The following is a 15,421-nucleotide window of genomic DNA, read 5'->3' as shown; positions in this document are numbered from 1 at the left end:
GCAGAGGGGCCCCAGTGCCAGCCTGGGCAGGTTCCCCTCAGGGGCAGAGGGGCCCCTGGTTCCAGCTTGGGCAGGTTCCCCTCAGGAGGAAAGAAGGGGCCCCTGGTTTCAGCCAGGGCATGTCGCTCTGAGGGGGCCGAAGGGCTTTGTGTCCAGCCTGGCTGGGTTCCCTTGATCAGGCAGAGTGGCCCGGGTGGCAGCCCGGGCAGGTTCCCTTCAGGGGGCTGAAGCTCTCTGGTGCCAGTGTGGGCATGTTCCCCTGAGGGGGCAGAGGGGCCCCGGTGCCAGTCTGGGCAGGTTCCCCTGAGGGGGCAGGTTCCCCTCAGGAGGCAGAAGGGGCCCCTTGTTCCAGCTTGGGCATGTCGCTCTGAGGGCGCCGAAGGGCTTTGTGTCCAGCCTGGCTGGGTTCCCTTGATCAGGCAGAATGGCCACCGTGCCAACCTGGCCATGTGACCAAACCCCTGTTGATGGTGCAGTTCCAGGGCCCTCCAGCACCAGCCTGAAGCAGGTTCCCATGCTTTGGGCTGGTCAAGAGCAACCCGACCGAGGAGGAGAGAGCAGAGAAGATCCCAGAGTGGGGCTGTGACCTCCATGGCTGCTCTGTGCAGTGCAGGCTCCCCTCAGGGGGCAGAGGGGCCCCAGTGCCAGTCTGGGCAGGTTCCCCTGATGGGGCAGAGGGGCCCCTGGGCAGGTTCCCCTCAGGGGGTAGAAGGGGCCCCTGGTTCCAGCCTGGGCAGGTTCCCCTGAGGGGGCAGGTGGGCCCCAATGCCAGCCTGGGCAGGTTCCCTTCAGGAGGCAGAAGGGGCCCCTGGTTCCAGCCTGGTCAATGTGGGAAATGAAATTCTGAAATTATGAGTTGTTACGTTAAGAGTTGGTTGCTGTTAATATTTGATTGATTGATTGTTGGAGTTTTTAGTGCCTTTACCCCTGGTTGCTTTCTCCCTGCTTCACCTGTGGTTACTTTTCCCTTACATTGTATCCCCTTCCCCTTGGGTAGTGGCACCACTGGTCTCCAAAATGGCTCCTGAGGCTGCACGCAAATGCGGTTGGACTGAGTGCTGCCGGGAAACAAAGACCCCTAACAACAACAAGCCAAAAGGAAAATAAAGGACCAAGAGAACATATCCTGATGTAGTAAGAAGGAGGACTGTCTTCCTACACCACCTGAACACGGTTAGAAGTGGTCACCATGTCCGGAAAGAACTTGAGAGGACTGACCCCTTGGATTACGAGCTGGTAAAGCAGTCTTTTTAGGGACTTCTGTGAGGATTGGAGGCCCAGCTCTGTCCTGGTGACAAATCTGCAAAGATCCTCCTTGGCTGTGGCATCCAGTGGGAGCAGCGGCAGTGTGTATGCCCCCCTCGGACCCCCACCCCAGGGCTGTCCTGTTAAATAAAGGCCTTTTTAAAAGGAGCTGGTCTCCTGGCCTGTTCATTACAGGCAGGTTCCCCTGAGGGGGCAGGAGGGCCCCAGTGCCAGCCTGGGGAGGTTCCCCTAAGGGCAAAGAGGGGCCCCAGTGCCAGCCTGGGCAGGTTCCCCTCAGGGGGAAGAAGAGGCCCCTGGTTTCAGCCTGGGCACGTTGCTCTGAGGTCAGGAGCAGGCCTGGAGCAGATCCTCACTGTGGGGCAGGGAAGGCTACAGCTGCTTTTATGGACACCACAGACTGTGATGATGCCACGGGAAGGAACACGGGCCCTCCAAGTTGTGGCCATGATCAGCATGTGGATGATGCAGCTTCAGGGCCCTGAACGCAGGTGTTCCTTTATTTCCCTGGAGAGGGCTGAAGGGCCCCGGTGCCAGCCTGCACATATTCCCCAGAGGGTGCCAAAGGGCCTCGGTGCCAAAGTGAGCAGTTTCCCCTCAAGGGGCAGAGGGGACCCATTGCCAGCCTGGGCAGGTTCCCTGGAGGGGGCAGGAGGGCCCCAGTGCCAGCCTGGGGAGGTTCCCCTAAGGGGGAAGAGGGGCCCCAGTGCCAGCCTGGGCTGGATCCCCTCAGGGGGCAGAAGAGGCCCCTGGTTCCAGCCTGGGCATGTTGCTCTGAGGGGGCCGAAGAGAATAGAGAGATTTGATTTGTTGAATAACTCTTAACCACAGTTTAATATCTGATTTCAGGTTGTCATTCTCTGGATGGGGCCCATTCCAGGAAAGAATTATTTGACACAGATAATCTGACATATTCTCCACAGTACCACACAAAATGTACTAAGGGATGTGGATTGCGCCCCAGAAAATAACATTTGTTATATACATGTTGCAGGTGTAGCAGTTTTCTTCAAGAATACAAAAATTGTTTGGAATTGATCTTCTATTTCAGTAATCTATTTACTTCATAGGCTGATAAGTCTCCCTGAAAGAGAAGTCCTGCCTGTGTAAGTGCCAGAGGACAATAACATCAGGAAGAAGAGAAAGAAGAATGAAGTAAAATGAAGTAGCTCATATGCCAGTAGGAGGAATCTTTTGGAAAAGTCACATCACCAATCTTAAGGATTTCTAGCTGTGTTCCCAGAGGAGAAGAGTCTGTTGGGCATTGACTGCTGCGGTTTTAGGAGTCAGTTATTTTTTTCTCATTGTTTAGGTACAACAAAACTCTTTCTCTGGTTCTCCTGTTAGGTTCTGGAGCAAATAGTAAAGAAAGACCTACAGAGCACTTGCATATCTATTTTACTCTGTTACATATTGACATTTATTGGTCTTGGGCCTGATCTTGCTTGAATTAAGGGATAAAAATTTGATGTGGAGACAAACTACAAAGAGACATAGGAGAATGTCTTTAAAGGTTTTTCAGGAGGAAAGAACACATGCCTAACTCATATCTAACCCTGGTTTTATTATTTTCTAATTAATGGTACAGGAAAGGCCTGCCATGGGAGAACACATCATGCCATCTCAGATAGGTTCTTCAGATTTCTCAGAGGTTTTCCTCTGTGGATAACAAGTTCTGTCTTTATTATGTTTCTGTTTAATTAAACAAAGATACTGCACTTCCAAGCTGTCACTTACCATACAGAAGACACCTACATCACATTAGGTGGTTCTTCCCTACAAAATCACTTTTTGCTGTTCTCAAGAGATGACTGTGATGCAGAGTTTACAGTCCTCCTTTCTTTTCATTTTCCCTAAGGATAGAAGTGGGCAAATACACTCCTACAGCCAGAGGAAAAAGGATCAGACTGAATGAGGTGTCTTAACACTGGAAATGTGAGTATCAGCCAGTAATTCAAATTTTAATCAATCTCTTTGGCATTGGAAGGGGCATTGTGGTGAGAGAGATGATGTGTGGTTGCTGATGGATTCGAATAAGAAACCACAAAATAAACCAAAGAACAGCTAAATAAAAAAGATCTTTTAATAGGATACACTAAAAATTAAGGTTGGTAATGAGTGATTCTTTTGTCCCTTATCCCCAAATGAATGTGGACTGCATCTTTGCTTCACCTTTTTGTTGAGAAAGCATAAATATGGTAAGCCTGTGTGGCAACTCTGTCGTTAATTTGGCTGCATTATGAAGTAATAGTAATTACTGCAAATTAAAACCAGATCTTGATATTTCTGTAGGATATCTGGGTTTATATAGAAATGCTTTCCAAGTTATATAAAACTAGAGGTGGCTGTGATACATACAACTCATACATATGCATCATATTTATCCAGCCTCTAACAACTATTCCTTATTGCTCCAATCAGCACTAACCAGTCTCAGTAGACTTTATAAATACATATATTAAGAGCTGTGGAAAAGCCTCTCTTGTACTTCACTGCAGAGTGCTCACAGCTGAAAGCTTTTCCGGGGACATCATAATTTAGTTTTTGTTTTTTTTTTCCCTTCTTCCACCACACTCCACAACAGGTAACAGAGAAATTACCTTTGTTATATTTAAGTGTTGCTGCTGATGATTTTGGGACTTGAAATGAGGAGTCCATTAAAAAAATATCTGTCATAATTTTTTTTTCTTTTTCTGCAGGGTGAAAATGGTAGCTGAGCATTTGAAGACATAGTGAAGTAGTGAATATGCAAACTTTGAAGGCAATGCTATGAAAGAAGAATCAGTCAAAAATAGAGACAAAAATAAACGCATAAGATCGCCTTATTTTCTTTAGAAACTTTTATAACCTGTTCAGAAGATCTTTTAAAAATCTGTGTAGTTTCTAAATTCTAGTCATCCTTTTGTCTGTTCAGGCAGGCAGTTGCATTTTGATTGCAGATTTGCCTGTTTGCAGCTTCATCAGCTGCTGAACACTAAAACAAAGACGGTTCTACAGGGTACCAGAGAAGGATGATCCTTGGGAACCTCAGTGGACTGAGTGAATTCAGACTCCTGGGTTTTTCTGAAATCTCTCACTTGCACCCTTTGCTCTTTGTAGTTTTATTATCTCTGTATGTTCTCACCTTGATGGCTAATGCAGTGATAGTTTTTATAATAAACAGTGATAATACCCTTCATACCCCGATGTATTTCTTCCTCACTCAGCTGTCCTGTTTGGATATCTGCTATCTGTCAGTCATCACCCCAACTATTCTTGAGAACCTGATGGTGGGAACAGTAAGTATTTCCAAGACAAGGTGTGCAATGCAAATGTTTTTCTTCCTTTTCTTTGGAGTTGCTGAATGTTTTCTCTTGGCTGCCATGTCCCTTGATCGTTATTTTGCAATTTGCTACCCCTTGCATTACACAGTTATCATGAGCAGCAGGGTCTGCAGAAGTCTGGTTGCTGGAACTTACATTTGTGGAGCTGCTGTGGGCTTAGTTCACACCCTCATAACATTCAGCTCACCCTTGTGTGGTTCTGCCATTGACCACTTCTTCTGTGAGATTCAGCCACTCCTGGACTTGCTTTGTGGCAACACCTTCCCAAGAGAAATCCAAGTCATTGTGGTGGCTATCTTTGCTATTCTGAGTCCTTTCTTACTGATCATTTATTCCTATATTCGTATAATTTACACAATTCTTCACATGGCCTCAGCTGAGAGCCAGCAGAAAGCATTTTCCACTTGCTCCTCACACCTCTTGGTTGTGACTCTTTTTTATGGCACTGCAGGCTCCACGTATCTGCGACCAAAATACAGCTATTGTGCATCTGTGGATAAATTCCTTTCACTTTCTTATTCTGTAGTGACTCCTTTACTGAATCCCATCATTTATAGTTTGAGGAGTAAAGAGGTGAAAGGAGCCCTGAAGAAAAAATGGAGAAAAATGAATTTTTCCCTCTAAATTCTTGTTCAGAAAAATTAATTTCTAGATACACTTCAGCTTTTGAGGAGGAAAGAGGGAGAAGAGTGGAGATTTTCAGCTGTAAGATGGAGTGTTAGAAGCTCTCAACATTTTGGAGGGAAACTTCTTCCACATACTTAAGAAATTCTTAAATAAATAAACTTTTTTTTTCATTTTTATTTTCCCTGCTATTTTTCAGAAACTTTAAAATTGTGGTTTTTACATAATTCTGACTTTTTGTACAAAAGAGTAATATACAGGAGCCTGATTTTACTGAAAGAACTGAGAAGAATAAGTTTTCATCCATTTGCATTTATTTCCTGAGAATGTTTAGTAAATTTCTCTGGGGAAAGGAGAGGACATAATTCAGGCTACAGTGTGGAGCCCAGGAAATTAATGAGGACTTATTATTAATTCTGAGATTGTTATTGGGAAAAAAAAAAAAAATAAAAAAAAAGAGGTATGCAAAATTGCATTCCCATCCCAGTGCCTCGAAGATATTTCTTTAATTTTAGATTCATTGTTTTAAATGTGTTGGACCATGTGAAGAACCTAACCACTGTAATGCTCTGTAACTGCTAATAAATTCTTTCTGTTAAATCCTCAAAATTTAAATGATATTGGAAAGTTAAGGACATGAATTACTCCTTAAATTAATCCTTCATTCCTAGAAATAATTGTAAATATAAGTATCATAAAAGTACGGTTTTATTACTTATGTTACACAGTATGGTGTTCTTAATTTTATGTCATATGAATTTTTTTCTTGTGAGTTTGTAATTCCAAAGAAAAATAAGGTACAGCTCATTGCAGAAGCTTGACATGTTTGTTTTTAATCACATCTTATTTTGTTCCAAAAAAATTATTGAAACAGAAAAATGTAGAATATTTTTCAGCATTAATTAAAAAAGAAAGTGAGCCACCAGTAAGAGATTTAATTCATCATATTTTCAAATAGTATCTTTGATTTAAAATATAAAAGCATATTGGAGACATATTTTCTATCACTCTTGATGTAATTAGAAAATAATGTACCATATGACTTGAAGGATTTTTAATTTTTATTAAAATTAAATGTTTAATTTTTTTCATGTAATGGAGGGTAGGATTGATGTTTTAATTATATTTTTACATTCACTGTACCAAAGATAGGGAGCAGGGATTCAGTGGTCATTCTTAAAGGTTGGACAAATAGAGATTTTAAGAAAAATTTAGAAATTCTGTTGTTCAGGAACAGTTTATTTCACTTTGGACTTACTACATGTACTCTATGAATGATGGTTTCGGCATCTATCAAGTGATTTTTAGAATGGATTCCTAATAATAAGGAATGATATTTCTGACATACAACTGGGAGCCACAACTGCTGTAAGAGGCACTCATTATTTTGGAATGGCATTTGTAAGGCAGGTACAGCACTCCTAGATGTGTAAAATCATGCTAAACATTCCACTTAGTCATTAGATTAGCCAAATGTCCACATTTGAAATTGTCTCTATGGTCTATAGATGCCAGCTAGATATTTCAGCAGATTTGGTCACCAGATTCCATTAACTTTTGATTAGTTTTGACTGTGGTGGGCATTCAGACACCTGCCAATAGATACCTGGGTCTGGAGTCAGATTGCACTCCAAATGATTGATATTTATGTGCCCAAACTTTCACAGGATAAAGATAAACCACACACATATATCTTGGGATCTCCTTTTCCAGGCTTGACTCAACTGCCTAAGGCAGTCTTCTGTTAATATCTCAAACATCCTAGGAAATTCTTCCTGATATTCAGCTGGAATTGGCTGTGAATTAGTTTCTGCCTGGTGCCTTTTGCTGAGCAGAGCTTGGTCTGACCCTGACCACTGACTGCTGCCACAGGGTGAGTGGGAGCTTCAGACCAGCCCTGCCTCAGCCTCAGATTTTAGAAATGGTTTAAATTTAAGGAATCCCTATGGCCTACAACTTTTAATGACATCAAGTCAGGTCTGTTTATAGAAATTAATTATTTATTGAATAACAAGGGATAGCAGATGAATGATCTTAATCAGATTTACTTACTACACAGTATGAACCTAAAGAACTGGTAGTAGATTACAACATAACATAAAACAGTGCACTACATCAAGGTAGCTCTACTAAAGCTAGCAAAATAAGTAGAAAAAATTAGGGATCAAATGCAAGTTAGCACAGAAATGATGATAATGTACAGATTCCTTCACTTAACCCCACAGGAGTCACCACAAAGCAGCATTCCTACTCATCAGAGAAACTGCACATATTTCCATGGAATAGAAACAGAAGATTTCTGCTTTGTGAAAGCTTGGTGTAGCTTTTATAAAGTTTATAAAGTGATGTGTCTGTCTGAAATCCAGCTTGTCTTCTATATCTCAGTCCAACAGTAAGATGTTTTTGGGCAACTGGGAGATGCCAGACCAGTGTTAACCCCATGGGACCAAAATAACTCTACAGGAGAGCTTGTCCTGTTGGAGTGATCTGAGCGTGTAACAAACAGCAGATAAGCTCTTGTGGGGGGAGATGCCTGCAGATCTCCTGCAGAAACTTTTATACCCTGCACAACCCCCTGCAGATACTTTTATAGGCTGGTAAGATCCCCTCTCAGTCTTCTCCAGGCTGACCAGGCCCAGCTACCTCAGCCTGTCCTCATAAGAGGGATTCTCATCATCTTTGAAGCCCTCCACTGGACAATGACATAATTTGTGATCATGTGTGTCATGTGTGCTACTCCTATGGAGACATTTCTTGGAAGCTGTAGAGCTCCATAGGGCATCTGGAGGAGAGAACATTGAGCTCAGACCTCATTGTAGTTTTCACCATCCTCCCAAGGGGCAGCAGAGGGGCAGGAATCGATCTCTTCACTCTCATGACCAGTGATAGGACTGGAAAAAACGGCTGCAGATGAGTAAGGGGAGGTTTAGGTTGGATAACAAGAAAAAACTTTTTCACCTAGAGTGTGGTTGGGCACTGGAAGAGCCTGCCCAGGGAAGCAGACTCAGGACCAAGTCCATCTGAGATCAAGAGGTGTCTGGACAATGCTCTCAGACACATGTTGTGACTTTTGGAGTGTCCTGTGCACGGTCAGGAGCTGGACTGGGTGATCCTGACAGGTCCCTTCCAGCTCAGGATTTTCTGTCGTTCTATGACCTTGCAGACCTGCCTTTCTGACAGCCTATTTGCCAACATCCTCACAGAACTGACCTCCTGTGTCATCAGCCCTGGACACAATGGGTGTGATGCCTCAGGTCTCACAGCAAATCTACTCTGAAATAAGACAATTACTCTTGCATTAATGAGCAGATTATTTTGACCTTAAATTGGGATCAGGAACTAACTGCAGCATGTCAGTCTGCAGTCAATTATAAGTGTCTTGAGTTCACCTCTGTCTTTCAGTTTCTCCAGCTCTTCCCCTGTGCCCTTGCTCACATCCCTTGCTGCATATTCCCTCTTCTCAATGAAGTTTCTTTCCAAGACACTGAGTGCAGATGTCCCAAGGCATTAGAGTTTCACCAAGTTTTAACTAGGCCTTTGTGTTTAGCCGAGTCCCTCCCAGAGGAGATACTGGGCTGTAGAGAACTGGGGAGAGGGAAAATCACCAGCTAGGAAAGTTCTGAATCTCAGGAGTGAGTCTAATTGCAGAAGTCCTTGTTAGCTCCAGCTAATTGCTCTTAGCTTTTCACCAAACACAAATATTTCCTTTTCTGAAGGAATGCCAGGATCACTTCAAGACAAATCTAGATGAGACTGGGAATACTGCTCTCCTTTGATGCTACACCCTTGTAACATCAGAGCTAGAGAAAGTTAGGAATTTTTAAAAATTTCAGAACAGCTCCAGGGGCTGTCACGACATTGCATTGTGTTCATGAGGCCAACGTGCACCTGCCTGGTTTTCCTCTGCCCACACATTAACAAACCCCAGGAGCAAGGACCAAAGGGAAGCAAGAATCACTTCCCAGCAGGAGACAGAGATCATAGGTATTATTCCTGGCTGCTCTAAGTTCCTTTAACCAAAGCTATTGAACCAAAAGTTCAAAAACACATGCTCTAGTGTAAAACAAAGATATCTCTAATAGAACAAGCAGGGCAGGATGTCCTCCTGTGTCTTGTAGTGTAAAACATCAGTAAGTGTCCTGGAAACACTCAGACTAAACCTCCTCTTCCTCACCATTACCAGTACATAAAGAAGTAGATGAAAATATTTCCTCTCCTAACAATACACTGATTCTTTTTCTTCTCACCAGAATGTCCATGTAAACATTAGGGGGTTTTATTGCTGAGCTGTTCTTGCACAGAGCCAAGGCCTTTTCTGCTCCTCACAGTGTCCCACTGGCAAGGAAAGTGGAAGGAAACACAGCTGGGTCAGAGGAATATTCCACACCACAGGACATCTCGTGCAGTATATGAAGTGGGATGAGAGGGAGGAAGGGGAATGTGTGCACTGGTGGCATTTGCCTTCCCAAGTAACTGTTTAATCCATTTATCCATTGGCCTTGGACATATTCCTCATCCTTTTCTTTCTCTGCTGCCCACATTGACTCTCCTCTGGCCATACCCATTTTTTATCCCTTGGCTGACTCATTTCAGCACATCTGAGGTAACCTATGGATGTGGCCTTTCTAAACCTGTCAAAGCAGCTTCTTCTCTAGTGAACACACTTGACTCTGGTGGCATTCCCGACCTTTGGCACTAGATCACTGTTCCAGAGTTCTCCATGTGTTATTCTGTTGTTCTGGCTTTGCCTATCCACTTTGACATGCCTATATGCTGCTTCAACAACATTTACCACACCACTGACAACTGTTATTTCATCAAGCATCATTTCATTGACACCCTCAGCCTTCAAAGTCATCTCAACCATCTGCCCTTATGCTGTACATTTCTACTGGCCTTTCTACCACAAGTTATGCCAATTTTTGCTTCCCACTCCTCCACCTGAGTTCATTATATGGACTGAAATATGGACTGGACTGAAATACCCCTTCCACGTCTCTCTTCCTACTTTTCCCCCGAACCCCTTAAAAATTACACTGGGTTAAAAAGTTTTGTTCAGCAAGTGGAACTTTGGAACTCAGTGTCATCTGTGCTCTGCTCTGTTGATAAGCATGCATACAAAACCCTTTGCAGTTCTTCACAGACAATTTGCAATGTGCATCTGCAGTGTGCTCCTTCTGATGTTTGCTGTGTGTGGAGAAAACCGTTACCAAAATCTCTAGTTACAGATCATGAAAATGGCCTTAAACATACTCACATGTAAGAGGTTACCAGGCAGGCAAAAGAAGTCCTACTTGCCTGAATTAACTTGTCTGAGGCAAGTGGATGCATAAGTGCACAGCAGGAAGAAGCATCTTTAGAGGAGAGTTTCAGTGTTTGTCCTACAGAACACAATCTATTCCAGTTTTATGAGTTAATCACACCTGAAAGTTCCTCCACATTTGCCTGGGAAGATAGCAGCAAAGGATCTTTGATGAATTTGACTGTAGGGGGCTGTAAGATTCACCTGGGCATATTTACTGAAGCACTGGAAGATGTAAATCTGGCCAAGGACATAGGGGGTAACAAAAAAGGCTTCTGTAGGAACAGCAGCAATAAAAGAAGGACCAGGCAAAATGTGGATCCTGTCTGGAAGGATATGGGGCTGAGGTACCCAACAACTTTTTTTGCCTCATTCTTCACCTGCAAGTGTTCCAGACACAGAATGCAAGCAGCAGAAGGTAAAAGTAGCAATTGGGGAAATGAAGAACTTTGTGCTGTAGAATAAGACCGGGTCTGAACATTAAAGAAACCTGAAAGTTCACATGCCCATGGGTTCTGACAAGATAGAGCTCGGGGTCCTGAGGGCACTGGCAGAGGAAGAGGCTGAGCCACTGTACATCGTATTTGAGAAGTCACAGCAGTCCAGTGTAGTTCCCATGGACTGGAAAAGGGGAAACATATCCCAAATATTATGAAAGGGGTATTAGGAAGACACAGGGAACTACAGGCCAGTCTCACCTCAGTGACTGGCAAAATCTTGGAGCTCCTGGAAGCTGTGCTATGGAAAATGATGAGGTGATTAGTGATAGCCAGCATGGCTTCACTAAAGGCAAACTGCGACAAATTTGGTAGCCCTCGGTGAGGGGGTGGCAGCAGTGGTGAACAAGAAAGGCAACAGGTGTCAGCCCCCTGGACTTGGGGAAAAACATCTGACATCCTTGTCTCTAAACTGGAGATGAATGGATCACTTGGATCACTGGTGTGTAAGGAGCTGGCTGCATGATCACACTCAAAGAATTGTGGTCAATAATTCATTTTCCAACTGGAGACCAGGTCAGGAAAAGTGATCCTTGCCCTCAGCTCAGCTCTGATGAGGGCACACCTGGAGCTGTGCTCAGTTCTGGGCTCCCCAGTGCCAGGCACTGACTGCCTGAGCTCAGCATTAATTCACCAGAGGCACCAGGCTTGAGGGATGGGTCTGTGACAATCCTGTGATCAGCAAGGCCACCTGCAAAGTCCCACAGGTGGGTCAGGGCCATCCCCAGCACAGGAATGGTCTGAGTGAGCATTTGAATGAATTGACATTAACCCTGAGGGGAAGGATGTGGGGGTTTGGGGATGGGGAAGCTCTACATGACTTGGCAATGCATGCTTGCAGCCCACAAGGCCAATTTCATCCTGGTCTGGATAAAAACATGGCCATGTAATAAATGGACATGATATGTGCTAACTAAATTGTAATTATTTTTAAAATATTATTATTATATATATATTATATATTATTATATTATTATTATAAAAAGAATCAGTGTTACAAGGCAGATGGGCCCCTTTACAGATGTTACATGTTTAAAATAGGATACAGGATGTAGTTTTAAGGTAAGTAATGTCCCAAAATCAACCTTGAGATACACAAAGTTGGAACAACTTCAGGCATAGGGCCTGAGATTGTGAAATGCAAGACTAATTAGTAGAACACAATGCTTACTCACATAACACAACATGCTTAGTATGCACGTGCAACCTGTTAGGTTATCCAGGACAATGAGGGTAAGTGTAAACCTTCATCCAAAGACCACCAAAAGAAGACTGGAGACCCCCTAGCAACAAGTGAGGCATGCTCCATGAAGAATAGTGACGTAGAATTTAAGAATTGAAAGTGGGAGGGAACTTACAGGAAACATTAATCAATATGTATAAGCATATAGTATATAAGTTTAATTTGAATTGCTTTGTTTTGTATGTGAGGTGGGGTGAGAAGCCCTCTCCATACCTGATTGGTTTTGCTTATGTTTTAATCATACTAAATTACTGGCAAATTACATACATAAATTGTATTTATTTTTTTTACTAAATTGTATTCTTTTACTAAATTGTATTCTTTTATACCAAATTTCTATTCAATTCACTAAATTGTATTCATTTTAATTAAACTACTGTTAATTTAATAGACCTAGTTGTCTAATTGTAATTTCATTTATAACTGCTGCTGCTCCTGCTGGCTCACAGGCAAGGAGTGGCTTGCAATGAATGCTCCGGGCAGCAGATGGAAGCAGCAGCCCGGATTTGCTGAATTTGTGCTGCAGGCACCACCTGGAGAGACAGGAATGCCAACTGCGAGAGCTGAGTGGAAGGAGGAGATGGGGGAGGCTGTGTGTGGGTGCTTCAGCAGCCTTGGGAACTGTCACAAGCACTGCTGGAGGCGTTTCTGGAGATGACTTTGTTTACAGCTGGAAAATTCACTGGCAGTGGAGAACAGTGTTGTAAGACTGACCTCTGTCTCCTTAGTTATATTCACTTCTGCATCACAGCTAACCTGCTCTGGCTTCATATTTTGCCCACTACCCCAATCTAAAGATTGCTACCCTCTTCTGGTACCTTGAGTTTCACTCATTATTTAGCCATATCCATAAAAATTGCTTTAGAAGCCTGGATTTGCTGTGCCCTGCTCCTGTCAAACCTGACCCACAGCATGAATCTCTATTTATAGAGATTTATTCCGTGTTGAGCCATTGATTTACCATGCTAGAGGCTAGGTCATCACAGAGTGATCCATTCTGATTCATCACTGACTTCCTGGCCTGCTCCACCTTATCAGCTTGGCACTTGGCCTGTCCCATCCACAGCCAGTTCTTCTGCATTCACCAGCAGCACTGCTCTGCTCTGTCAGTGTTCCACTGCCCTGGACAGGTTCAGCTACCTGCTCCTCCTCCTCCAGGTGCCAATTAAACTGCACAGCCTCCTGTTCCCAAAGTGAGAAAACTCATTCTTGTGAATTCTTTTGGATGCATCACTCTGAATTTCCTCCAAACACTTGGATGACAGAGCCTACCAGGGAGTGAACCTGGCCTCTGAAGGCAGCCAGCCATGATTCCAGTCTCGTGTTCCCTGACTACAAATCCACCTGTATTTCACAATCCTGCAAGTATAAAGAACTTTGTTATGGCTTTGCATAGATTTGTAAAGGCTCTAGGTAGAGCATACAACTTTATGTATTAAACAGGCACCAATTTAATCCACCAATTTTAAGATTTATTTTTCCATGAGGAGCAGTTTGCATAGACATCTTCATTCTCCTTCAAGAAGTTCTAAGGCTTCATGAGTCTTTGTCTTACAGTGCCAATATTCTCTTAGTGTCAGTTGTTAAAAGCCAAGGATTTCTGAAGGTGTCATGGCTTTTAATGGGGAGACAAACAAGCAGAAAAGAAATGATTCTCATGGAGAGTATAACTTTTACTTATGCCTTACCCTAGTCCATTCAGTTTAACAAAATGATAAAACTGATCTACACCAGCCCTTTGATTTGGTGTGTTGAACCCTAATAACCCTAATGCAATTCCTGACCTTGAGAAATATTATTAAGATATAACACAAACATAGTTCCAAAAATCAATCCACTGCCTGATTACATAAAAAAGGGGGGGGGGGGGGGAAGGAAAAAAAAACCTCATAGAGATTTGTCCACTTCTAGGGACATAGTACCTTGGTGAGATACATGGAACTTGCTGAGATCTGAGCTCCCCCAGTGTACACAGGTCCTTCCCCTGTCTGTGGTCAACACTCTTCTCTAGGGAAAATGATTATGTTTCAATAGAGGATTAATATAAATTAATTGATATTAATCAATGTAATAACATTTTATAATTGATTTGATAATTAATCAAATTAATTGATTCATGGGTTAATTGAAAGGGTCTGAAATGGGTTTCTGGTGTTCATTTTTATAATCTGGGACCTCTTTGATCTGAAATTTTACCCTTATCAGAAATGAGGATAGCTTCATGACCATAAAACAGATTAACTTGGATCCACTCCTCAGGATTAGTTTGTCTGCTCATGTTTGAAAGCAGTCCAAGGTACTCATGGATGACCTGGGAGAAAGGTTTTCTGAGAAAAAGATCTCAGTACACATGCTGTAGCCCTGGTCTGACTATAGGCACAGTGAATATCATAGTACTGTTACCACAGTAAAAATTAAGAGTGCAGAGAAAACAATGGAACTATTTTGATTACATAAAAGTGACATTTTACTTCATTAGAGTAAAAAACAATAGGATCTGGATATCTGGTGTCCATTCACTGCCTTAAAATCAAAATTATTTACTTGAGTCCTGATGGGAGGAAGAATTCAGATATTATCTTAAAGCTATGTCCTTGTGTTATCTATAATGTTTTTTTCTTTCTGCTCTGGCCTTGTTTGTTACTGTTTATGCTCAGTTTTAATCCATCAGGTTTTGTTCCAGGTTTGAAGATCTGAGCCTAATCCATTACTCTTATGGTTGGTCACCTATCCTACTGTTTTCTTGCCCAGATCCATCACTCTTAGTTCTTTAATTTAGTTTGTTCTGCCCATTTTACACCCAGTTTCTCAGTCTTATTCAAACCTATTGTTTCACTCATATCTGTAAGCCCCAAAAAACCAAAATACAGCTTCCTCTGGGCTAACTTATTCATATTCAGTTTCTATCCACATGTCAAGAAAATAAGCAGATTTAGAGTGGATGGAGGAAAAATGTAAGAATGTTGTGATGGCAGTAAATTATCCATATTATCTGAACCTGAGTTTTAATAAAAATTAATAATTTAATTTAAAAATTAATTTAATAAGAATTTAATAAGAACTACTTGATTTGTGAACATGGACACCTGGCTCTCATTCTCTCAGGTGAAATCATGTATTTTCCTCTTACAGGTAGCAGCTTAGCCATGTGTTGAGGTATGGAGGATTA

The 15,421-nt window shown here is 42.6% G+C and overlaps 1 protein-coding gene across 1 annotated transcript; it reads left to right on the top strand.

The window, feature by feature from the left end:
* Positions 1-997: 997 nt before the first annotated feature.
* Positions 998-5,210, top strand: LOC111940158 (olfactory receptor 10C1-like). The gene is made up of 2 exons (XM_086864048.1): positions 998-3,198; positions 3,963-5,210. The coding sequence occupies exon 2, from the start codon at positions 4,275-4,277 to the stop codon at positions 5,208-5,210; it is 936 nt and encodes a 311-aa protein (XP_086720174.1). The 5' UTR covers positions 998-3,198; positions 3,963-4,274.
* The last annotated feature ends 10,211 nt before the right edge of the window (positions 5,211-15,421 follow it).

This window comes from Cyanistes caeruleus, chromosome 27, assembly GCF_971803275.1.
Source record: "Cyanistes caeruleus chromosome 27, bCyaCae1.hap1.1, whole genome shotgun sequence".
NCBI classification, from domain to species: domain Eukaryota; kingdom Metazoa; phylum Chordata; class Aves; order Passeriformes; family Paridae; genus Cyanistes; species Cyanistes caeruleus.
This window is presented reverse-complemented; position numbering and strand designations above follow the sequence as displayed.

Excerpts from the sequence above, each read along its gene's own strand:
- LOC111940158 (XM_086864048.1), top strand. The coding sequence starts at position 4,275 with ATGATCCTTGGGAACCTCAGTGGACTGAGTGAATTCAGACTCCTGGGT.